The sequence below is a fragment of the Erpetoichthys calabaricus genome, chromosome 15, assembly GCF_900747795.2.
Source record: "Erpetoichthys calabaricus chromosome 15, fErpCal1.3, whole genome shotgun sequence".
NCBI classification, from domain to species: Eukaryota; Metazoa; Chordata; class Cladistia; order Polypteriformes; family Polypteridae; genus Erpetoichthys; species Erpetoichthys calabaricus.
Window position 1 is genome coordinate 20,654,751 of NC_041408.2, and position 21,386 is coordinate 20,676,136.

Here is a 21,386-nt window from a genome sequence, read left to right on the forward strand (position 1 = left end):
GCTGCTCTGTGCTTGAATGGTTTCCCCATGTCCATGTGGCTTTTCACCAGATGCTTTAGCTTCTTCACACATATCAGAACAGTATGTGTTAAACTCAATGGTGACACTAAATTGACCTTGTGTGAATGAGTTAGGCCATGCACGTGTGGGTGTGCCTTGTGTCCATTCCTCCTGAGGCATATTCCGGTTCATAAAATGGATAGGCTGATGAGAATATTCTGGGTAGTCACACTCATAAAATGGTCAAACTGTTCTCTTTTCAATACTGGGTTGATGCCACCAAGGCCTACTCTATACTGGAAATTATAATGCCAAGGTGAATGCTAAATATAAAGCTGGTTTTATTGTCATGTGAATGTAGTACAATGAAATTTGTGTGACTTCTAAGAAACACAAAAATAACAAATAAATAAACAGTATACGCAACATGGAATGTATACAGCATACATGTTAAGTATTATATATTCATACACAGTTTATGTTACAATATTTGAATTCTTATAATTGACTGTTAATCGACTTCACAATCTGCTGGTGCAAGTGGCTATCTACCTGAAGAGTGGAGCGAGAAAAACAACTGTGCAGGATGGCCGAGGTGTTTAATTGTACTATTTGCCTTTGATGTATATGACCTGAAAAGAAGACAGCCACCTTTCCCACCCTCCACAGAGCACTATGATCCTGAGCCCAGCAGGTGCTGATGTGGTGTAGTCAGTGAGATTGGCCTTTATAGTGCACTTGTAGAAGTTCAGACATCTGAGAGAGCAGAGCTGTTTGTGAGCCTTTATGAGTCGAAATGTGCTGTGGCCACTTCAGGTCATCAGTTATAGTCACTCCAAGAAACAGCATCCCCTCCAATGTAGATGGCTGTGTGGTCTTCCTTTTGAGGTCTATGACAAGTTCCTTGCCTTGCTGATAATAAGGATAAGATTGTTGTGTTGGCACAACTAAGTCTGTTCTGCCTAAACGTGCTCTCTTATTGTTTCGTCATTCCAATATGAAATAATGGGATGGCGCTCAAAGGCTATTGTTACCATACTGTGATTGTTCCCAGATAGATGATAGGGGTTGCTAAGGACACCAGTTTTTGGTACCACAGGAAGCCCTTCAAAAGGGAGGACAGAGCAAGAAGAATGAAAACGAGTGGACAGCTAATGGGTTTTTACTTCACCAAAACAGATTTACAAATAATTGGCAATTTCCCTAGCCAATGAAGGACTGGCTGATTGAAGTCTTGGAAAAAGCTTGAAAAGGAAAACTGGCCACCTCAGGCAATGGTTCCAGTGTGCAGCCGGCATCAAATGGGAGCTCCTCAATGTTGAACGTAGTATGGCAATTCCAGTTTTATGTCAGGGAAAATGCAGAGTACAGATAGCTTCACCTGATTTGCCGGCTTCTTGCATTTCATATCCTCCATCCAAACCAGACCTTTTCTCTTTTCTCAATTTAACCCAACTGTTTATAAAATTCTCTAAGCTAGAACTTAAATGATTTTGGTTTTGTTAATGGTTTCGTTAATAGTTTTGCAGGTGTCTGGGGAATGTTTTTTGATTGTGCATTTTGTGTTATTTGTCTGCATCTTTCTTATTATAATGGATGAAAAATTACTCATCTTTCATGTTTTTGTATAACATCAAGGGGATGCTTGGAGAGGGGTGAGAAGGATGAAGTATGGCGAGGGTGCTGGCCTTTTCGATTCTTTTCCTTCAGCTTCACAGGTAGAGAAGTACAGTATAACGATTCACACTTTGTAGGCAGCGTTTGTTACAATTCAGCAGGTAGACCTCTTCTCAATAAGCCGTCTCATCTTTGATGGTGATCAAGCCTATGATGGTGGCATCTTCAGCAAGTTTAATGATAGGGTTGGAGCAGAGTCTGTACAGACAGTCAGAGGCAAACAAGGACTACAGAAAGAGGCTCAGCACACTACCCTATGTGATGTGATGCTGCCAATCTGTACACATGCTCAGTTCTTTAGGTTAGGAAATCCAGAATTCAATTGCAGAGGGCAGCACCAGGTCCTAAATTAAGGAATTTGGTGGTCAGCTTAGACAACACAAAAGTGTTAAATAGTGAGCTGTAGTGTGTAAACAGGGCTCTGGTATAACAGCTTTTACTAACCATTTCGTCCAGGATGGTATAAAGTGCAAGAGGTACGGCATCCTCTGTAGACCAGTTGAGATGATATGCAAACTGGATGTGATCATAATTATCTGGAATATTCCATGCAATTCTTTTTTTTTCCTTTTTTTTAATTTTATTGATTTTATTGTAGTCATTCCATACAAATAGATCAATTTTTACAAAAAATAGGATTGAAAACAAATCAAATCCCTGAGAAAGAGAGCATGGCCAACGCAATAAAACTTAAAGCTAGTAAAAATAAATAAATTGATGAGTTTCATAGGCGGATAAAGGAAGAGAATCTACTTCCTCAGTGCTTTAAGAGCTTATTCTAAAATATTATTGATTAGATCCTGCCAGGTTTTGAAAAAGTTCTGCACAGATCCTCTGACCGAGAATTTGATTTTTTCCAATTTCAAATAATATAAAACATCAGTTACCCACTGACTTAAAAGAGGAGAGTTAGGATTCTTCCAGTTCAGCAAAAAAAGTCTGCGTGCCAATAATGTAGTGAAGGCAATCACAGTTTGTTTGTCCTTCTCCACTTTATGCCCATCTGGAAGAACACCAAACACAACTGTTAGTGGATTAGGAGGGATTGTGACACCAAAGCTGTCAGAAAGGCACTTAAAAATTTTTGTCTTAATTTGGTGCAGGCCCAAAACATTTGACCCAGTGAGGCTGGAGCTTGATTACAGCGTTCGCAGGTTGGATCTTACCCTGGAAACATTTTGGACACTTTTAAGCGAGACAGATGTGCTCAATATATAATTTTGAGTTGAATAATTGTATGCTTTGCACATATGGAGCTCGAATGAATTCTCTGCATTGCTACCTTCCATTCCTTTTGTGATATGTTGAGTGAGAGATCCTTTTCCCATTGTACTCTGATCTTTGAAAGGGAGGGACTGTACAATAATTTTATATATTGCAGAAATGCTGTCCGAGTCCTCGAAACTGAGCAATATTTTTCCAGCATAGAGAACAGTGGTAGATGGGGAAAATTGGGCAGGTTCTATTTAACAAAGTTTCTAATTTGAACATAGTGAAAGAAATGTGTTGCTGGAAAATTAAATTTGGAATGTAATTGTTCATAGGATGCAAAGATGTTGTCTATATAAAGATCTCTAAGCAATTTAATCCCAAATGTTTTCCAGATATTAAAGACTGCATATGTTTGCAAGGGTTGAAAAAGGTGGTTCTCATGCAGAGGTGCCACAGATAAAAGATTCTCCATCTTAAAATGCTTTCTACATTGGTTCCATATTCTGAGTGAGTGAAGCACAATTGGGTTATTAGTATATTGGCGATAACTTGCATTTATTGGGGCACAAAGCAGGGAATATAAAGAAGTACTGCAGGATTTTATTTCTATTGTGGACCAAGCCTGTGTATGTTCATCTATTTGTGTCCAGGTTTTTATAGCTTGTATGTTTGCTGCCCGGTAATAAAACTGAAAGTTAGGAAGAGCTATGCCACCTTCTGTCTTAGGTCTTTGTAGAGTCGCTCTTTGGATACGTGGATGTTTTAAGTTCAAAATAAATGAGATTATGGTTGAATCTAATTGCTTAAAGAATGATTTATTGATGTATATTGGAATGTTTTGAAATAAAAAGAGAAGCTTAGGAAGGATATTCATCATATCCTCATTCATAACAATGTTAATTCTTCCAGCTAGAGTGAGATGAAGGGTTGACCATCTATGCAAGTCTTGCTTAATTTTTTCCATACAGACAGCGACATTTTGTTGATAAAGAGCTTTATGTTTACTTGTGATATTTAACCCTATGTATTTACACTGATCTGCAATAATAAAAGGGAAGGTGTCCAATCTAATATTGTATGCTTGACAATTCACTGGAAAGAGCATACTAATATTCAAATTAATTCTGAAACCAGAGATCTTTTGAAATTCTGTAAGTGCTGTTAAGACTGCAGGCACAGTATTTTGTGGGTCTGATATATACAAAACCATATCATCTGCATATAGAGAAATTTTCTGTTCAAGTCCTTCTCTGATAATCCCCTTTATCTGAAGCATTTCAACAGTGAACTGCCAGAGGTTCAATGGTGATTGCAAATAGCAGTGGTGACAAGGGGCATCCTTGTCTGGTACCACATTCTAGTTTAAAGTAGTCTGAACAAATGTTGTTAATACAAACTGAAGCTTCTGGATTGGTATACAGTAGTTTGATCCATGCACAAATGTTCAGGCCAAACCCAAATTTTGCTAAGGTAGTGAAAAGGTAGTTCCATTCAATCATATCAAATGCTTTTTCTGCATCCAACGATAATATCTCTGGGGCGTTTGACTTTGCAGGTGAATATATTACATTAAACAGGCGTCGGAGATTGGAAGTTGTCGGCCTTTAATAAATCCAGTTTGATCTTGTGATCTTACCGAAGGAAGCACTTTCTCCATCCTTGTAGCTAGGACCTTGGAGAGTATCTTAACATCATTATTCATAAGTGAAATTGGTCTGTATGATGCACGTTGTAATAAGTTCTTGTTTTGTTTAGGAAAGACTGTGATTAATGCTTGGCGAAAAGTTTGAGGTAGAATTTGATTGTCTCTAGCTTTTGTAAATGTTGCTAATAAGAGGGGAGCTAACTGAGTGGAGAATTTCTTATAAAATTTGACAGGGTAGCCATCAGGGCCTGCTGCTTTCCCGCTCTGAAGTCACTTTATAGCATCTAGTAATGCTGATAGCGCCAGAAGTTTATCCAATTCCTCTGCAATAAAAGTATCTATTTGTGGTATCTGTAATGTATCCAGAAATGCATTAGATTATGGGTTGTCTTCTTTGAATTGAGTAGAATATAAGGATTTATAGTAGTCTCTAAATGTGTGCATTATATTTTTATGGTCAATAATTTTATCTCCGTTCGTGTTGGTGATTGTTGGGATTGCATTGTGAACTTCTTGCTTGTGGATCTGTTGAGCTAAGTGCTTATTAGCTTTCTCTCTATGTTCATAGTAATGATGTCTTGATTTAAAAATGAGTTGTTCAGTTTCTTTGATTGTTAAGAGGTTGAGCTCTGAATGCAGAGCCTGTCTTTTCCTATGAACTGCCTCACTTGGACACCTGGCATGTTCTTGATCTATTCTAATAATTTTGCTGGTTAGGTCTGATACTTTCTTGGTTTCTAATTTATTTCTGTGGGAAAGATATGAAATAATCTGTCCTCTTAAGGAGGCCTTTACAGTTTCCCAGAGTATTCCTGCAGAGACCTCTGAGGATGTATTTGTCTCTAGGAAGAAACTGATTTCTTTTGATATAAATTCTGTACAGTTCTCGCCTGCTAATAGAAGTGGATTGAGACGCCATCTGCGAGATGAGTATGTGGGACATAATGATTTCAGCTCCAAGATCAGAGGGGCATGGTCGGAAATAACAATAGTGTCATACTTACAAGATTTAATAGTGGCAAGAAATTATTATCTATAAAGAAATAATCAATTCTTGAGTAGCAATGATGCACTGGTGAGTAGAAGGAATATGTTCTTGAGATTGGATTTAGAAATCTCCAGGGGTCTGATAAATTGTAGTCAGTTAAAAACTGTGTAATTGTCTTTGCAGTGTTAGATGTCATCCCCCATGTGACAGGAGACCTATCTAAGAGTGGATTTAAAAACACAATTAAAGTCCCCAGCCATTATAATTTTATGAGTGTTCACATTGGGAATAGATGCAAATACATTTTGCATGAATTCCCTATCGTTGATATTGGGTGCATAAACATTTACCAAAATCACTTTACAGTTAAATAAGTTGCCCATGACAATAACATATCTCCCTTCAGGATCAGATACTACATCTGATGCTACAAATGAGACTGTTCTATGTATAAGAATTCCCACACCTCTAGTTTTCTTTGTAAAGCTGGAATGGAACATTTGGCCAGTCCAGTCTTTTTGCAGCCGGAACTGATCCTTGCTTATTAAGTGGGTCTCCTGTAAAAAATACTATTTTAGCGTTTAGACCTGTTAGGTGAGAGAATACTTTCTCTTTAATTCGTGATTCAGGCCTTTAACATTCCAGCTCACAAAGTTAACTGTCCCATCACTGAGACATTGATTCTGAATTTTTGATGTCATTTTGTAGTCTTAACTGGGAGTAAGATAGCTTTAACCTTAATTTCCAATTTTCCCACAAGTTATTGCCATGCAGCCTATTGTTACGTTGGAAGTTATAATTATAAGGATTAAAAGGATATATTTGATATAGCTTGCTCTCTTTCTCTCCCCCCCTTATCCCCCCACCCACCCATTTTGCCTCCCCACGTGACGTTGGACCCCACTTCATAAAGTCCCAGTCTTCTGACATACCTAGAGACAGAGCATGTCCAAAACAAAACAAGCCCACCAGCAGTGGCATTTGAGGATTAAAAAGTAGAGATAAAAAAAAGCCAAAAAAGTCTAAATGCTATAAGCATTGAATATAATCTTCAACAGTCTTTAAATATTAAGGCAGTAAACCCAGGGAATGGTGTTAAAAAGTGGCCCTGGATAAGCATAGTAAACCCTAATGCAATAATAACAATAACAATAAACCAAGGGTATGATGTTAAACGGTCCCCTTTAGAATAGTTATAAACATTTTTTTTTAAAAAACTACTTTAATTTCTTCCACACTTACACGTAAAATTGTAATTAAAACATAAACAAAAAGTGGCCGAGAAGAGAAAAGGATGTATAATTATGGTACCCGTATCAGACAGCAGGTACAGTAATCCCTCCTCCATCGCGGGGGTTGCGTTCCAGAGCCACCCGCGAAATAAGAAAATCCGCGAATTAGAAACCATATGTTTATATGGTTATTTTTATATTGTCATGCTTGGGTCACAGATTTGCGCAGAAACACAGGAGGTTGTAGAGAGACAGGAACATTATTCAAAAACTGCAAACAAACATTTGTCTCTTTTTCAAAAGTTTAAACTGTGCTCCATGACAAGACAGAGATGACAGTTCCGTCTCGCAATTAAAAGAATGCAAACATATCTTCGTCTTCAAAGGAGTGTGTCAGGAGCAGATCATGTCACAGAGATAGAGAAAAAAGCAAACAAATCAATAGGGCTGTTTGGCTTAAGTATGCGAAGCACCGCGGCACAAAGCTGTTGAAGGCGGCAGCTCACACCCCCTCCATCAAGAGCAGGGAGAGAGAGAGAGATAGATTGTTTTTCAAGCACAAATCAATACGTGCCCTTCGAGCTTTTAAGTATGCGAAGCACTGTGCAGCATGTCGTTTCAGGAAGCAGCTGCACAAAAGATAGTAACGTGAAGATAATCTTTCAGCATTTTTAGACGAGCGTCCGTATCGTCTAGGTGTGCAAACAGCCCCCCTGCTCACACCCCCTACATCAGAATCAGAGAAAGCGCAAGAGAGAGAAAGAGAAAAGTAAGCTGGGTAGTTTCTCAGCCATCTGCCAATAGCGTCCCTTGTATGAAATCAACTGGGCAAACCAACTGAGGAAGCATGTACCAGAAATTAAAAGACCCATTGTCCGCAGAAACCCGCGAAGCAGCGAAAAATCCACGATATATATTTAAATATGCTTACATATAAAATCCGCGATGGAGTGAAGCCGCGAAAGGCGAAGCGCGATATAGCGAGGGATTACTGTAATATCTTCTTGCCATGCCATGACAGGATGCGACTCACTATCGTATTTCAAAAAAGTGTCAGGAACAGCTTTCTTAATTCCTTTTCTGCTTCCTCCATGGAGAAGATATAATATTTGTCTTGAATATCCACTTTCAGTTTGGCAGGATACAAGAGGCTGTATCTGATATTGGCTTTCCGTAACTGCTGTTTAACGTTGTAAAAAGCTCCACGTTTAGCAGCTGTTGAGGGTGAGAAATCAGGGAGAATACAAATGTGGTTATTTTCAAATATAATCTCTTGTTTGTGTCTGAGAAGTCCCATTACATTATGCTTAAATTGTAATCTCTCGAAGTGGAAAATTAGGGTCCTAGGTTTAGAGGTATTTGATTCACGTATGGGATAAGCTGCCGCTATCTCGGTATCTGATTTAAAGTCCTCTCCAATTATTTTTGAGAATAGTTCAGCTACGAGTTTCATTGGGTTTGGACTTTCACGATTCTCAGGTAGACCTTCGATTCTAATATTATTTCTTCTACATCCATCTTCCTGAGCCGCAAGTCTGTCTCCCAAGTTTTTTGCATTCGGAATTTGCAGCTGTAGCTTTTACATCAGCAGTAAATGCCAGATGTTCTGCTGTTTCAACTCGAGTTGTGAATGTCTGCTTAACATCTTCCAGCTGATCAGCAAGTTCTCCCAGTTTAAACGCATTTTCATAAATGTGTTCTTCAATTTTTCCCAGCATACCTTTAAAGGCTGCATCAAACCAATTATATATAAGTTTTTCCAAGTCTTTATATTCCTGCCACATCTCTTGCAGCTCTAGCCGCAGCTTCTCGTTTGTCTTGAGCAAGCCATTTATTTCTTTCTTAATATATTTCTGAATGTCTTTCTTGAGCTCATTCATGGCCACTGAGATCATTTCCTTCAGTTCGGACAAATCGTTTTGGCTTTCGTGTTCCGCGGGTGAAGTGGCAACCCCCATTACAGCCGATGCTCCCGGCTTGCGATGAGTAGATGAATGCGCAGACTGCAAGGCCATCTCTAGTTTCAAGTGATCTTCTGGAATCGGCAAGCTATCGTGACCTGCATGACTTGCACCTTCGCTCCCATTTTCACTCTCAACTGGAGACAATGCAGCGGACCGTGGTCCCGAGAAATCTGGGCTTTCGCCTGTCTGTTCCAGGTCAGTCTCTGAAAGGCCATACCTTGAACTTGAACTTGCCTGTCTAGGCTTGGATGCAGCTTTAGGTTTCTTTTCCGTTTCTTTCTGAGAACCTTTCTTACCGGTCATGTTTATATATGCTTGCATATACTATAATTGAACCCTCGGGATAATAAGAAATAATAGTAAAAATAACACCGCTGCTAACGGAGCTCCGCTTCAGACGTCCATCTCCCGCAATGGACGAGACCAATACCATGCAATTCTATGTAGTGTGTCTCAGCTCCATTCTCTCAAAATAATTCATCACGATTGCAGCCTTGGACAGCCAGGGTGTGTCTACAGTCATTACCCATTAAAATACCCAAGAATACCCATTAGAAGTAAAGGAGCACAAGTAAATCAAAGGAAGAGCAAGCTTGGGCAAAAAATGGGGAAAAATTCAGAATAAAGCCATTTATCATAATTTAATATATCTGATACTAACATAATTTTGTGAAGAATTCCACTAAACTGGCAAATACTGATAACATTAAGGTACCATGAAAGACTGATTACTATTTCTTAGTGAAAATGATGACCAATGTGGAATTAAAGATGACTATTTTGGAATGAAAACAGTACATTAACTCAATCTCAATATCTGACATACCTAATTAGAATTTTAGCTTTTTCCACAATTACTCCAGCATATTCAGGGCATGTGGTTGTGTTCCAAAGTCTTTTGGCTTCACATGACTTTAATTTTTACTCAACTAAACACACAGCAAAACATAATGCTGCAGATTTGTTCTAATGAGTCTACAATTGTTTCTAAACTGAGCTCAAGCATATGGGACAGATCTAACTTCCCAGATGCCAACATGTTTCAAAATAACTTCTGTTTGCTAGAATCAGTCTGTCTTTTCTTGACAAGGCATTTTGAACTTCATAATGAAGTTTTCACAATAAACTACACTATCTTTAAAAAACCTCTCAGGGCAAGCAGTAGGAGAAATGTGATAGTGTACAAAAAATCTGTGAGGGAGCTGATTAGAAGTATGAAATGAGTGGACATTAACTGTTATTTTTACTTGAAAACCCCTCAACATTGGTTTCACTGTGGGCATAAGTACCAAGTATCTACAGTACTTGAGGACACCAGTGGAAGTTAAGAAGAAGTGCATTTGAGACTAATGTCAGGCAGCGTGTCTTTACTCAAAGAGTTGTAGGAATGTAGAACAAACTATTGAGACATGGAGCCGAAACAGAGACCTTGACAACCTTTAAGAAGGATCTGGATGAGATACTGGGAAAGCTTAATGTTGCCATTAGGAAAACCAACAAGACTGATGGACTGCGTGGTCTCCTTACATTTGTTAGGTTCTTATATATGTAGTATCCTCCAAGCACATCAGATCTACCCAGCAGCATTAAAAGTGAGTGACATATAATGGTTTTCCTTCATATGGAACTTCCTGTACACACAAGCGCAATAGTAATGTTGTCATAGTCTCATTTCTCACCAAGCAAAAGATGATCAATTCCTGCCATTGTAATATTTTTAAGTGGTTCCATTTTGGCAAACTGATAGAATTTTATTTTATGGTAATTTTTTTTTTACTTATTATATATATTATATATAGCATACTACTAACCCAACACAATGATGGCATTTTCATACATTTCATTTTGGAAGGGTATTTACAGTCATATGAAAAAGTTTGGGGAACCCCTCACAGCCTGCATAATAATTTACTCTGCTTTCAACAAAAAAGATAACAGTGGTATGTCCTTCATTTCCTAGGAACATCTGAGTACTGGAGTGTTTTCCGAAAAAAGATTTTTAGTGATGCAGTATTTAGTTGTATGAAATTAAATCAAATGTGAAAAACTGGCTGTGCAAAAATTTGGGTCCCCTTGTAATTTTGCTGATTTGAATGCATCTCACTGCTCAATACTGATTACTTGCAACACCAAATTGGTTGGATTAGCTCATTAAGCCTTGAACTTCATAGACAGGTGGGTCCAATCATGAGATATACAGGTATTTAAGGTGGTCAGTTTCAAGTTGTGCTTCCCTTTGACTCTCCTCTGAAGAGTGACAGCATGGGATCCTCCAAGCAACTCTCAAAAGATCTGAAAACAAAGATTTTTCAGTATCACAGTTCAGGGCAGGGGTCCTCAATCACAGTCCTGGAGGGCCACAGTGGCTGCAGGTTTTTGCTCCAACCCAATTGCTTAATAAGAAGCACTTATTGTTCAAGTAACAGTTCTGCTTCACTTTAGTGGTCTTGCTCATTAACATTTTGAACCCTTATTGCTTATTTTAGTCTTAAACAGCTGTATTCTTGGTTTTTAATTGCTCCTAATTAGCAATAACATGCAAATGACAAAAGAGACCAGCATTTCTCCATTTAACTTGTTACCATTTACACCTGTGTGTATTTATCATGCATTATTGGGTTTAATTAAATACTTGGAAGGAAAGTGAAGGACTGTGAATTACTCATCCATTTGAGCCTTCAAATCATTTGGATGATATCCTTAGAAAGGGGAAGAAAATCTAAGATATGAGAATTACCTGACATAGCAGTGTTAACACTAGAATTACCAGAGCCTACGAAAAAACTCGTATATCCGGCCCACCTTAAATCGCTTCTTAAAACCGTTCTCACCTCTCCGCCAGCGTCTTTTGTCATCTAAATGTACTGATAAAGACAAGCTGCCAGCAGCCAGCTATTCCATCCCCCCAACGACTTAGAACGTAAACAGGCTTTTCCCAGCTCTTGCCTTGATTGATTACCTGGGAGTGAAGTGGAGTTTTAGAGTAGAAATAATAAGATTGTTATTTGAAACACACGCATTTCATATGTGTTGCATTTCTACAGTAATCTGTGTAAACACATTGTTAAAACAGAAACGTGTTATATATTCTAGTAGCAATTGACAAAATGTAGGCATAAACTATATAATGTATGAAGCCTGAAGTCCAAATATCAAAGACACACTTTCACGAAAGGTACAAAAAAAAGCCACCGCCAAAAAAACCCGCCTTAGTGTGAGACATTGATATGAACTAACTATCGCTGCTTCCGTGGCGTAACAGTATCAGTCGCTGACTGGAAATCAGAAGGTCATGAGTTCGATCCTGCACAACTCCCATTTGAGAAGTGTTCTTATTTTCACTATTTTAGAATAAAAAGATACATTTGATTTCAGTCTGTAACAGCTGGTGTAATTTATGATATTTGTAAAGGTTAGCTTTATTTTTTTAAAATTCACTTTTCATTGTCTCAGTCGCGTTCAGGATCCATCCCTACCGCCCCCCACCTGACACTGCTGTTTTTACATAAAGACACGCTATAGTTCTGCAGTGTATCACGATACATACGACATACAACCGCGTGTTTTTTTCCCCCAATCTTGCCAGTCCCCACATGTTGCTGTATGCTGTTTCTTTTGTACTCCAGGACATGCAGAGGAAAGCATAGTAAAGAGCAGTAACTTCAGCGCTATATGCAATCATCAGACACTCCCCATCTGACACTGCTGTTTTCACATAAAGACGCGCTATAGCTTTGCAGTGTACTTGTGACTGCATTGTCGTACCAATGCTTGCGAACTGAAGTGTCTGCATGCACTTTTCGTGGCATTATACGTGTATTTTTTGAGCATGCCCATGTAGCTCAAACACAGGAACATATGTTGATGTAAAAGTATAACAAAACAAGTGCACTTTTATTCAAGACTATAACCGAAGAAAAAAGAAAGCAAGTTACAGTAGGCGGTTGATATGACAGCTTGCATGGTGGAATGCTAAGAACTGCTGATTTCCATTCTGTGCTATATAACTGTTAACATTTGAATCTGATGATTGCATATAGCGCTGTCTTGTTTAGTGTGCGCAAGAACATGCAGGTGGCCAGTTGCTGAGTGCTACAATGCACATTTTAAAAAAAGAAAGAGACAAATATATGTGACATTTTGAAGAAATCATTTTATGACGCGAATAGTACCAATCAGAAAACATCGTCGAAGTAATGCAATATTATTTGAAAACGAACAGCGTCAGGTTAGGTGTGAAGTTATACTGGCGCTGTTTGAGTCAGATCAGAAGCTGAATAAGCTGAAAAAGCTCCTGTTCTGACTCTAAGTAAAAAAGCATGAATTAATCAACAGAAATAACCGCGATTGACATTTTAAAGTTAACGATTTACAGTGCATACCAATTTATAAATTCAATGTCTGTTTGAGGAAAAAAAAAACACTTTCTTCAAAGCTGGGAATCGAACTTGCGTCTCTGTGGCACAGTAAGGCAGTGGTGCTCCAAGTCAGCAAACCGTCCTTATAACTTATTTTTTTCAAGATCCATAACACACAGACAGACAGAGCACTGCATAATACAGAGACAGACAGGCAAAGATATACAAACAAACAGGGAAGGCACATGTACTGAAAGAAAAAGCACTGAATAAGCTCACCCGCTCTAACATCACCCCTCCCCCTGATCTGACTCTCTAAGTAACAGCGCAAGTACAGACACAAATCAAGTGCATGTGTGTACTGTATAATATTAACAAAAAGAGCAGCTTACTACTGAAAACGGCAAATATAGGAGTGAGTGCGGATCGAACCAGTACTCTTGATCACACTTGGTTTGTGTGTGCGCGCTACTTTTTTTTTTTTTTCGACATTTAGAGAGAGAGATTATTTTGACTGCACCACCTCACCAGATGTTCAACCTCCTCTCTAAAGGATGTGTTAATATCATTGCTGATGAGACCCACTATGGTTGTATCATCCGCAAACTTAACAATGATATTGGACTCAGACAAACGGTGCAGTTGTGCATAAGCAACATAGACAATAACTGGTTAGTGCACAGCCTTGGGGGCACCTGTGCTCAGCCTAATGGTTTTGATGTACTGCTGCCAATGCTTTCCTGACTGTTTCCTTTCTATCCAAAAGTCCTGAATCCAATTACACAGTGGAGTGTCAATGTCCAGCAGAGAGTTTCCTCACCAAGAACTGGGGGATGATCGTGTTGAATAGAATATTACAAAAACAATAAAAATAACTACAGGATAGGTAAAAAATTATGCAAAGAAAGATGAAATCTCTTAAATCGATATGTATTAACATATTAATAGTATATGAATGTACAGTGGATTCAGAAAGCATTCAGACCCCTTTACTTTCTGCACAGTTTATTTTGTTGTAGATTACATTTTAAATGGATAAATTTTCCATTTTTGCCCATCAATCTACACTCAATAACCCATAATGATGAATTAAAAATATGCTTTTAGAAAGGTTTGCAAACTTTCTAAAAATCAGAAACTGAAACCTCTCAACCATGTAAGTAGTCATACCCTTAAATCAGTATTTTAAGAAGCTTTTTTCGCAGCAATTACAGCTTCAAGTGATCTTGGGTAAGTTTCTACAAGCTTTACACACCTGGATTTGGGAAGTACTGAACCATTTTTCCTCTCAAACAATTAGATCTGTAAAGTGTCTCCCCCCGTTGCTTGAGGTTTTCCTATCACATTCTAAAGGCCCCCATATTCTCTAAATAACAACAATGCAGACATTCCCTAAACTCATAACAGTACAACAAATCATCAGCCACAAATATTAACTTTACATATCATGCATTGAATGTGCACCTGCTACATACATATGTCTTCTGACATATTCATTATTACTGATCTCCTGTTATTCTATTAAATAAGTTTCTCATTGGGTGAAGAAAAAAAAAGATGCACAGATGCAATAGATGTTTTTTTACCAGAAGGTAGATGATGATGCTATAGCACAATTATAACAGATTTATGGAATCAACAGACAAAGCTACGCCTTTTACTTTTCTCCTCTAGTTTATCTTAACATTGCAGAAAAAGGGCGTCTTTCCAGGGATTAGGCTTTTATTGTTCAGTATAGCAACATACTGTATATTCTCTAAAAAGTCATAAAGGAATCATTTTATAAATATGTTAGTATATCTTTCTGCTCTAAATGATACTGTTATATTCTTGAGAAAGTGCATTATGGTGTGCAAATATCATTTGGAATCTGGTACTTAACACACATTCACCCATTTTCTAACTTGCTTGGTCATGATGGTCTGAGCCATTGTCCCAGTTTAGGGTCTGTCAATTTACGTAATGTTCACATCTTTCGGATGTGGATAAAAGGCCTGTGCAGTTTCAGCAGGGCATTCACATGAACATGGCATACAAATGCAAACTCCATACATCTGAGAATCAATTCTAGGATCTTATACTACCAGACAGCAACTCTCTACACCAAAGCACTGCATCAAAAAATAGGATGATTGCCTTTTCCCAGAACAATAACTCTTATTCAGAGAACTTTGTTTGTATGATATGGTAAAAACGAACACCTTACTGAGCACCAGGAATCAGCGAAAAATGTGAACTAGGAATCAACAGCTAAAAATTCTGCTGAACAACATGAAAGTAAAAGCACTTGCAAGCGACGCATCATCCAATCTATTCACAGCTCATTTTCTGCCAGACTAGAGCTGAATTGTAAGAAAATACACTCAATTCTGGGTTGCTTTCAGTCAGGAGAGATAAACTGAGTGTACCAGACAGATGCCCGAGCACCACCATTACAATGCAATCATCCAGGGCTTCAAAAAGAATAATTCTCAAGGAGATATAATGGCAGGCCAGGCCGAGAACAAGATGTTGTTAACAGTATGTAACAGCTGGCCCAGTGTTGACATGAACGATTACGTTCATTAGTCGTGATGCAGGGTGTTGTTTCAGAACCTGAAGCTAGGCTGTCATATTTAAGTCATAATGCATGTTTTCTACAGTGCTGATCACTTTCTCTTTGCAATTTTAAATAGCTGCATTTTATCTCATGCCTTATTCTCTGTGAAGCATTCAAAGCTGCAGTCACTTTGCATCTATTCTTCTAAAAAAAATGTGTTGCATAAAAATGTACATCTTTCCCAATGTGGCATTTCTTTTCTGGCCCTTTAGTGGCACTGTATAGTTGATAATGCCATTAGAAAATATGAAATAAACATCATCATGCAAGCTAATACCTTTTCAGTATCGATGCCTCTGGACATGGACCATGTGGAGACAATATAATCCATGACCCGCTCACTTAGACCTTTTGGAACCTGGTAAAGCTTCAGAAAGTCTCGCACACTGTTGAGCATCTCGTGGTATCTGTTGGTGTTGGCATACATTTGCTGGAAGATGGTTGTCACATTACCAAAGATGGTCGCATACAGCAAAGCTGCAAACAGAAATATTAATTTATTAATGATGGTGCAAAATTTACAATAAGCACTTCAAGAGCTTAATTAAATCAGTTAATCAACACATTTTCAAATTCTGCTATTTGAAAAGTATAATATATACTACAGATACATATACATGTTGTATACAGTATGAAATGTTTAGTTTTAAACAATGAGACACTCTTGGTAGTGCATATTTTATTCTTAAATGGGTGATGCCACATTAGCAATATCTGAATAAAAGATGTACAGTAATAACAATAAGTAATTATTATTAACAGATTGAATAAAATATTCTTTAATTATACAACTAGCAGTGCTACCCATCTAAACCAGATTTAAATCTAAGCAATCGACGCAGACCTCGGCATTAACATTTGCAGTACACCATCAATTACAATGTATTTTGTAATGCATGCAGTAATAAAATGCATTGCATTTATCATTCCAACATATGGTGTGTTATATGCCATTTGGTATGGGATTTGTAAAGGCAGTGCTACTGTTTGTGATGAGCCATCTGTTGAATAACAGAGACATAGCAACTGGATGGACACATAGATACACAGACTCTTACTCTTTTTTCAATGTAGAAGTTTTTCAGCAGTTTGCAATTTTAAGAGAACCCGGCAGCCTTACTTTTTTTCGTATCATCATGGCACCTACTTTCATGTGATAAATGAGGATCATTTTGTGAGTACATTATAAAGCCTAAAGATAAAAGCATCCTATGTATCACCTGTAGATGATAAATGATCAAAATATGTTTATCCATATTGTATATAAAAAGAAGAAAAGAAATAAGATTAAGAGGAACATAAGAAACACATTTATAAATTGCTATTTAAAGATTTGTTGTGTTCTAATTTCTTTCCTATATAGAATATATAACCGTTAAAGCATATATCACTCTTTTTGGGATTGCCAGTGTTAAATTAACTTAAATAGGCCTAAAACAGCCCTTAAAAGTGTATATCTATGGAAAGAACATTTAAAAATATGCACTGTATGTGTTAACACTGGAGACTCTGCATGTAAAAATTGACAAAGCAAACGTGTAAATAGGGCTCAGTAGAACAACAGGTAAATTATCTAACATTAACTAAAAATCATCTTACATAAAGTGCTGACTTCACCGCCATCTGTAGCACTGCCTCCCTGAACCAAGCTCGTATCAATCCTATGGATGCTAACAACATGGCAGGGCCATCTCAGATGAGTAGGAAGAGCCTGGGCTACTCATTATCAACACCAGTCTGTTTTTGCCAGTAATGGTTATCCGAGTGTTTGATTTATGGTCTCTCAGCTCTGCAGCAAGCAGGCAATTTGTCAGGGTTGTGTAAAAACATGGACTTTAGTGACATATTACAGCTGTTGTCACAGTTTTGATGCTTCACACAATCTGTCACAAAATGCCCTGGTCAGTGGTGCATTTCAAATACCCACTCAAGGGTCAATCAATGCCACTTCCATCTCAGTGGAGTATGAGCACAAATCGTTGCATATTTCTTGGATTGTTGAACAGCCATTGAACCAGGATGCATCACATCTACCTTATACATTTTGGGTATATAATACGATGCAGGATTTTTTCCACTAATCTTTTAAAATCTTAACAAAAACCTTTATACAGTCAAAAGGATTTGCTGTGTATCAAATAAGATGAAGAGGCTTGCTTTGTCATTTGAAATATCATATCCTGCATATTCCAAAAGTCACAAATGTATGCCACTAAGCAAATTAGATGACAATACTCTATAAAAGCAAGGATTTATCAGAAATGCGGAAGCACTGAAGCAGAAATTTGAAATTTGATTTTGGAATAACCCAGAGTAAAGCATTAAATAAGAATTTAAAGACTCAGGGCTTTTAAAGCACACAGACACTTGTCCTACCCAGTAAGTCTCTGTCTCATAGCATATACTGCACTTTATACTTTTACTTTGTAAATACATTTATCTGTAAATTACCATTGTTAAGCTATTTATTATTTAAAAAATCTTTTTTGAGTTTACTACTTTTACCTTGCAGATCTTGTTGCAGCATTTATTTTAATGAAGCTTTCTGCTGTACCAACTCATGGATGAATCTTTGCTTTCTTAGATACCACTCATGAAATGCAGAACTACAGACTATCTGATACAGCTTGAATTATTTTTGGACCCAATTCAATTTTATTGTCCCAAGAGGGAAATTTAGTTTCTCTGCAGATTTTACAAAGAGACCACGACTTACCATTAAAAACAAATTTAAACTTAGTACAATTTCATATAATGTAGTGAGCACTTATGGTGAAGCATTAAATCAAATAGAAGTCATGGACAAATTTGTTGTTAACCTCCACAAAAAAGAACCCACAAATTGTCTCTGAAATATCTTGAAATTGACAAAAGTAACTGACACCCATCATTGTGAAAAGAAGGGAAAAAATATATTAGACTTCAGTTTAGAGTTTTGATTCAACAGAATATTTCAAATAATAACACAAATAAAAAAGGCATGAACAAAAATGATGGGGCCCTTAACTTAATATTTTACTGCACAACCTGTAGAGGGAATAACTGCATACAAGCAATTCTTGGAGCTCTCAATGAGACTTCTGCCCCTGTCAACACATAATTTGACCCACTCTTCCTGAGCAAACTGCTCCAGCTGTGTGAGATCTGAAGCGGCCTTCTACAGACTGCATGCTTCAGTTCTTTCCATTGATGTTTGATAGGATTCAAATCAGGGCTCATAAAAGGACACTTCAGAATAGTCCAAAGTTTTGTTTTTAGCCATTCTTGGGTACTTGTAGCCGTGTGTTTTGATTCATTATCCCATTGGAGGATCCATGACTTATGACTGACACAGAGCTCTCTGATACTAGGCAGTTACTTTTCACTACAGAATCTCTTGATGGTCTTGAGATATCATTGTTCCCTTCACATACTCAAGACACCCCAAAACATTACTGAGCCTCCTCCACGTATCACTGTATATATCATTGGTCTCCAACCCTTTTCCCCCTGAGAGCTACTTTTACAAAATGAAAATGGCCCGAGAGCTACTCATGTTTTCTAATGCCTATTCTCATAGCTTATTTCAACCCAAACAAACTGAATAAGCTTGTTTTGCCTGAAAATTTACAAAATGTTGGTGTCCATAACTCACATTTTGCATTAAAACATCACAACAAATATTTAGTTCATCTGCAAGTGCATTTTGTATGTCTGTATGCATTTTCTTGTGTATCTCACACTATTGAATTAAAACATGAATGCTGTCAAAATAAAACAATGCAATTCCAAATACACAGCTATGACTTATTTATTTGTCATTTTGTCCCATGTCACGGTTTCACTTTATTCACATGTCCAGTTGCATGTGTGATGTGTTGTTTAGTTAGTCAGATGACTGGCACTGCATGGAGTCAACAAGAGAGGTGTATGGTGGAGTCTTCTGAAGTCATTTAAATTTTCGTCTGTCAGTCTTGTTCTGAACTTTGATTTCATGACATTCATGTCAGACTCAGAGGTATGGAGATCCAAACAAAGCAGACATTTTCAGAGCTGCTTGGTGAAAATTCGTATAGTTATCTGGCTCTACTTAGCTCCAGAAATGCTGACAATGCTGTTAAAACTTTAAATGCACATTATTTTGAAGGTTTACTAATACTGTATATAATATATAAAATCCAATGTATGTCTGTCTGTCCGCTTTTTCACAAGAGAACTACTTAACGGATTTAGATCAGTTTTTTTTCTATAATTTGCTTGAACATTCCGGTTGATTTTGTGACTTCTCTCATTTTGCTATGTATCACAGTTCGCTTGTGGTACCAATTTATTTGCGTGAATCCGAGATCCATGCAACGGGCCTCACTCACTCGCCAGCTTCGCTTAGTTAGCGAAAGACAGAACAATTGAATTCAACTTTGTTTGATATTTAAAATAAAGTGTTACTTAGGTCTTGATGAGTTTGAGTCCGGATATTCTCTTAAGTGTATGCCACATTGAAAAGACAGACAGCAATTCAGATCGTGAATCGTGGTTTTGTGTTAAAAGGATTGTGATATGATTTTTTGGAAAGATTGCCCACCCCTAATTTGACTAATCAAGTTTTCAAATTTATATAGGATTCATTAACCCTTTGGCAAGCTACTTGGAAAGGGGTTGCGAGCTACTGGTATCTCACAAGTGACGTGTTGGAGACCCCTGGCATATATGGTGTCCTTTTCTTTGAAAGCTTGATTTCTCATCTGTGGACATAGAGTGGCTTCAACTTGCCAAAAAGCTCCAGATTTGTCTCCTCTATCCAAATGACATTCTCTCAGAAGCATTATGGCTTATCAATATGCATTTTAGCCAGTTCCAGTCTGGCTTTTATGTTTTCTTTCAACAGTAGGGTCCTCGTGGGTCATCATTTGTATAGCCCACTGGCACTCAAAAACAGACAGGTGGTGTGATCAGACACTGATGATATTTGAGCTCGAAGTTCAGCTTGTACCTACCATTCTCACTATCAGTCTGCCCATTCTGGGCTTGATTTTCCTCTTGTGGCCACATAAATGAAGGTTGGCTATAGTCCATGGACCTTAAACTTCTTAATAACATTTGTAACTGTTGTCACAGGAACATCAAGCTGCTTTGCCTTTAACATGCTGGTCTATCATTTACTTTCTGAACTCCTCAGACAACTTTCTCCTTTGCTTTCTCTGGTACATGTTCAGTGTGGAATTCACGATGACACTAAACAGCAGGGTGTTTTTCTCCATTTACATAGGCTGAATGACTGAGTGCATGGTTTGGAGACATGTGTGATATTAATTAAAGAAAACAACTAGTTTAAAATAAAAAATCACTCTTTTCACACTTGCTTTGCTTTACTCTATGACATCAAGGGCATGCTGGTATATATGGGATACCTGCTTCTCATTTAGTCACTTTTCAGCAGGCATACAAACAAATGTGCATGTCTACAGTGCATCGGTTTCTGATCAGCAATGGACTCGTTTCTTCAGCATTGGTTCTGCCTTGTGTCAGATGATGCTGGCATAAGCTAGGGAGCCTAATGACCCTACACCTAGGTAAAGTAAATTGAGGAGACTAGAAAATTGATTATTACGTTCTGGAATCCCAAGGAGAAAAATCAAGTTGTGTTAATTTACTTTATCTAAATCTTTTATTTAAAATATGTTACGAATTCCTATTTTACTAGTATTTCTATTGTTAAAGATGTATCTATTCAC

The 21,386-nt window shown here is 37.7% G+C and overlaps 1 protein-coding gene across 4 annotated transcripts in view; it reads right to left on the reverse strand.

Moving 5' to 3' along the window:
* The window catches only part of LOC114643083 (potassium voltage-gated channel subfamily H member 1), an 846,735-nt gene that overhangs the window by 299,553 nt on the left and 525,796 nt on the right, over window positions 1-21,386 (reverse strand). For all 4 annotated transcript variants that reach the window (XM_051919675.1, XM_051919676.1, XM_051919677.1 and 1 more), the window contains exon 8: window positions 15,953-16,152. In XM_051919675.1, coding sequence (XP_051775635.1) covers window positions 15,953-16,152 — 200 coding nt within the window. The remainder of the gene's footprint in view (window positions 1-15,952; window positions 16,153-21,386) is intronic.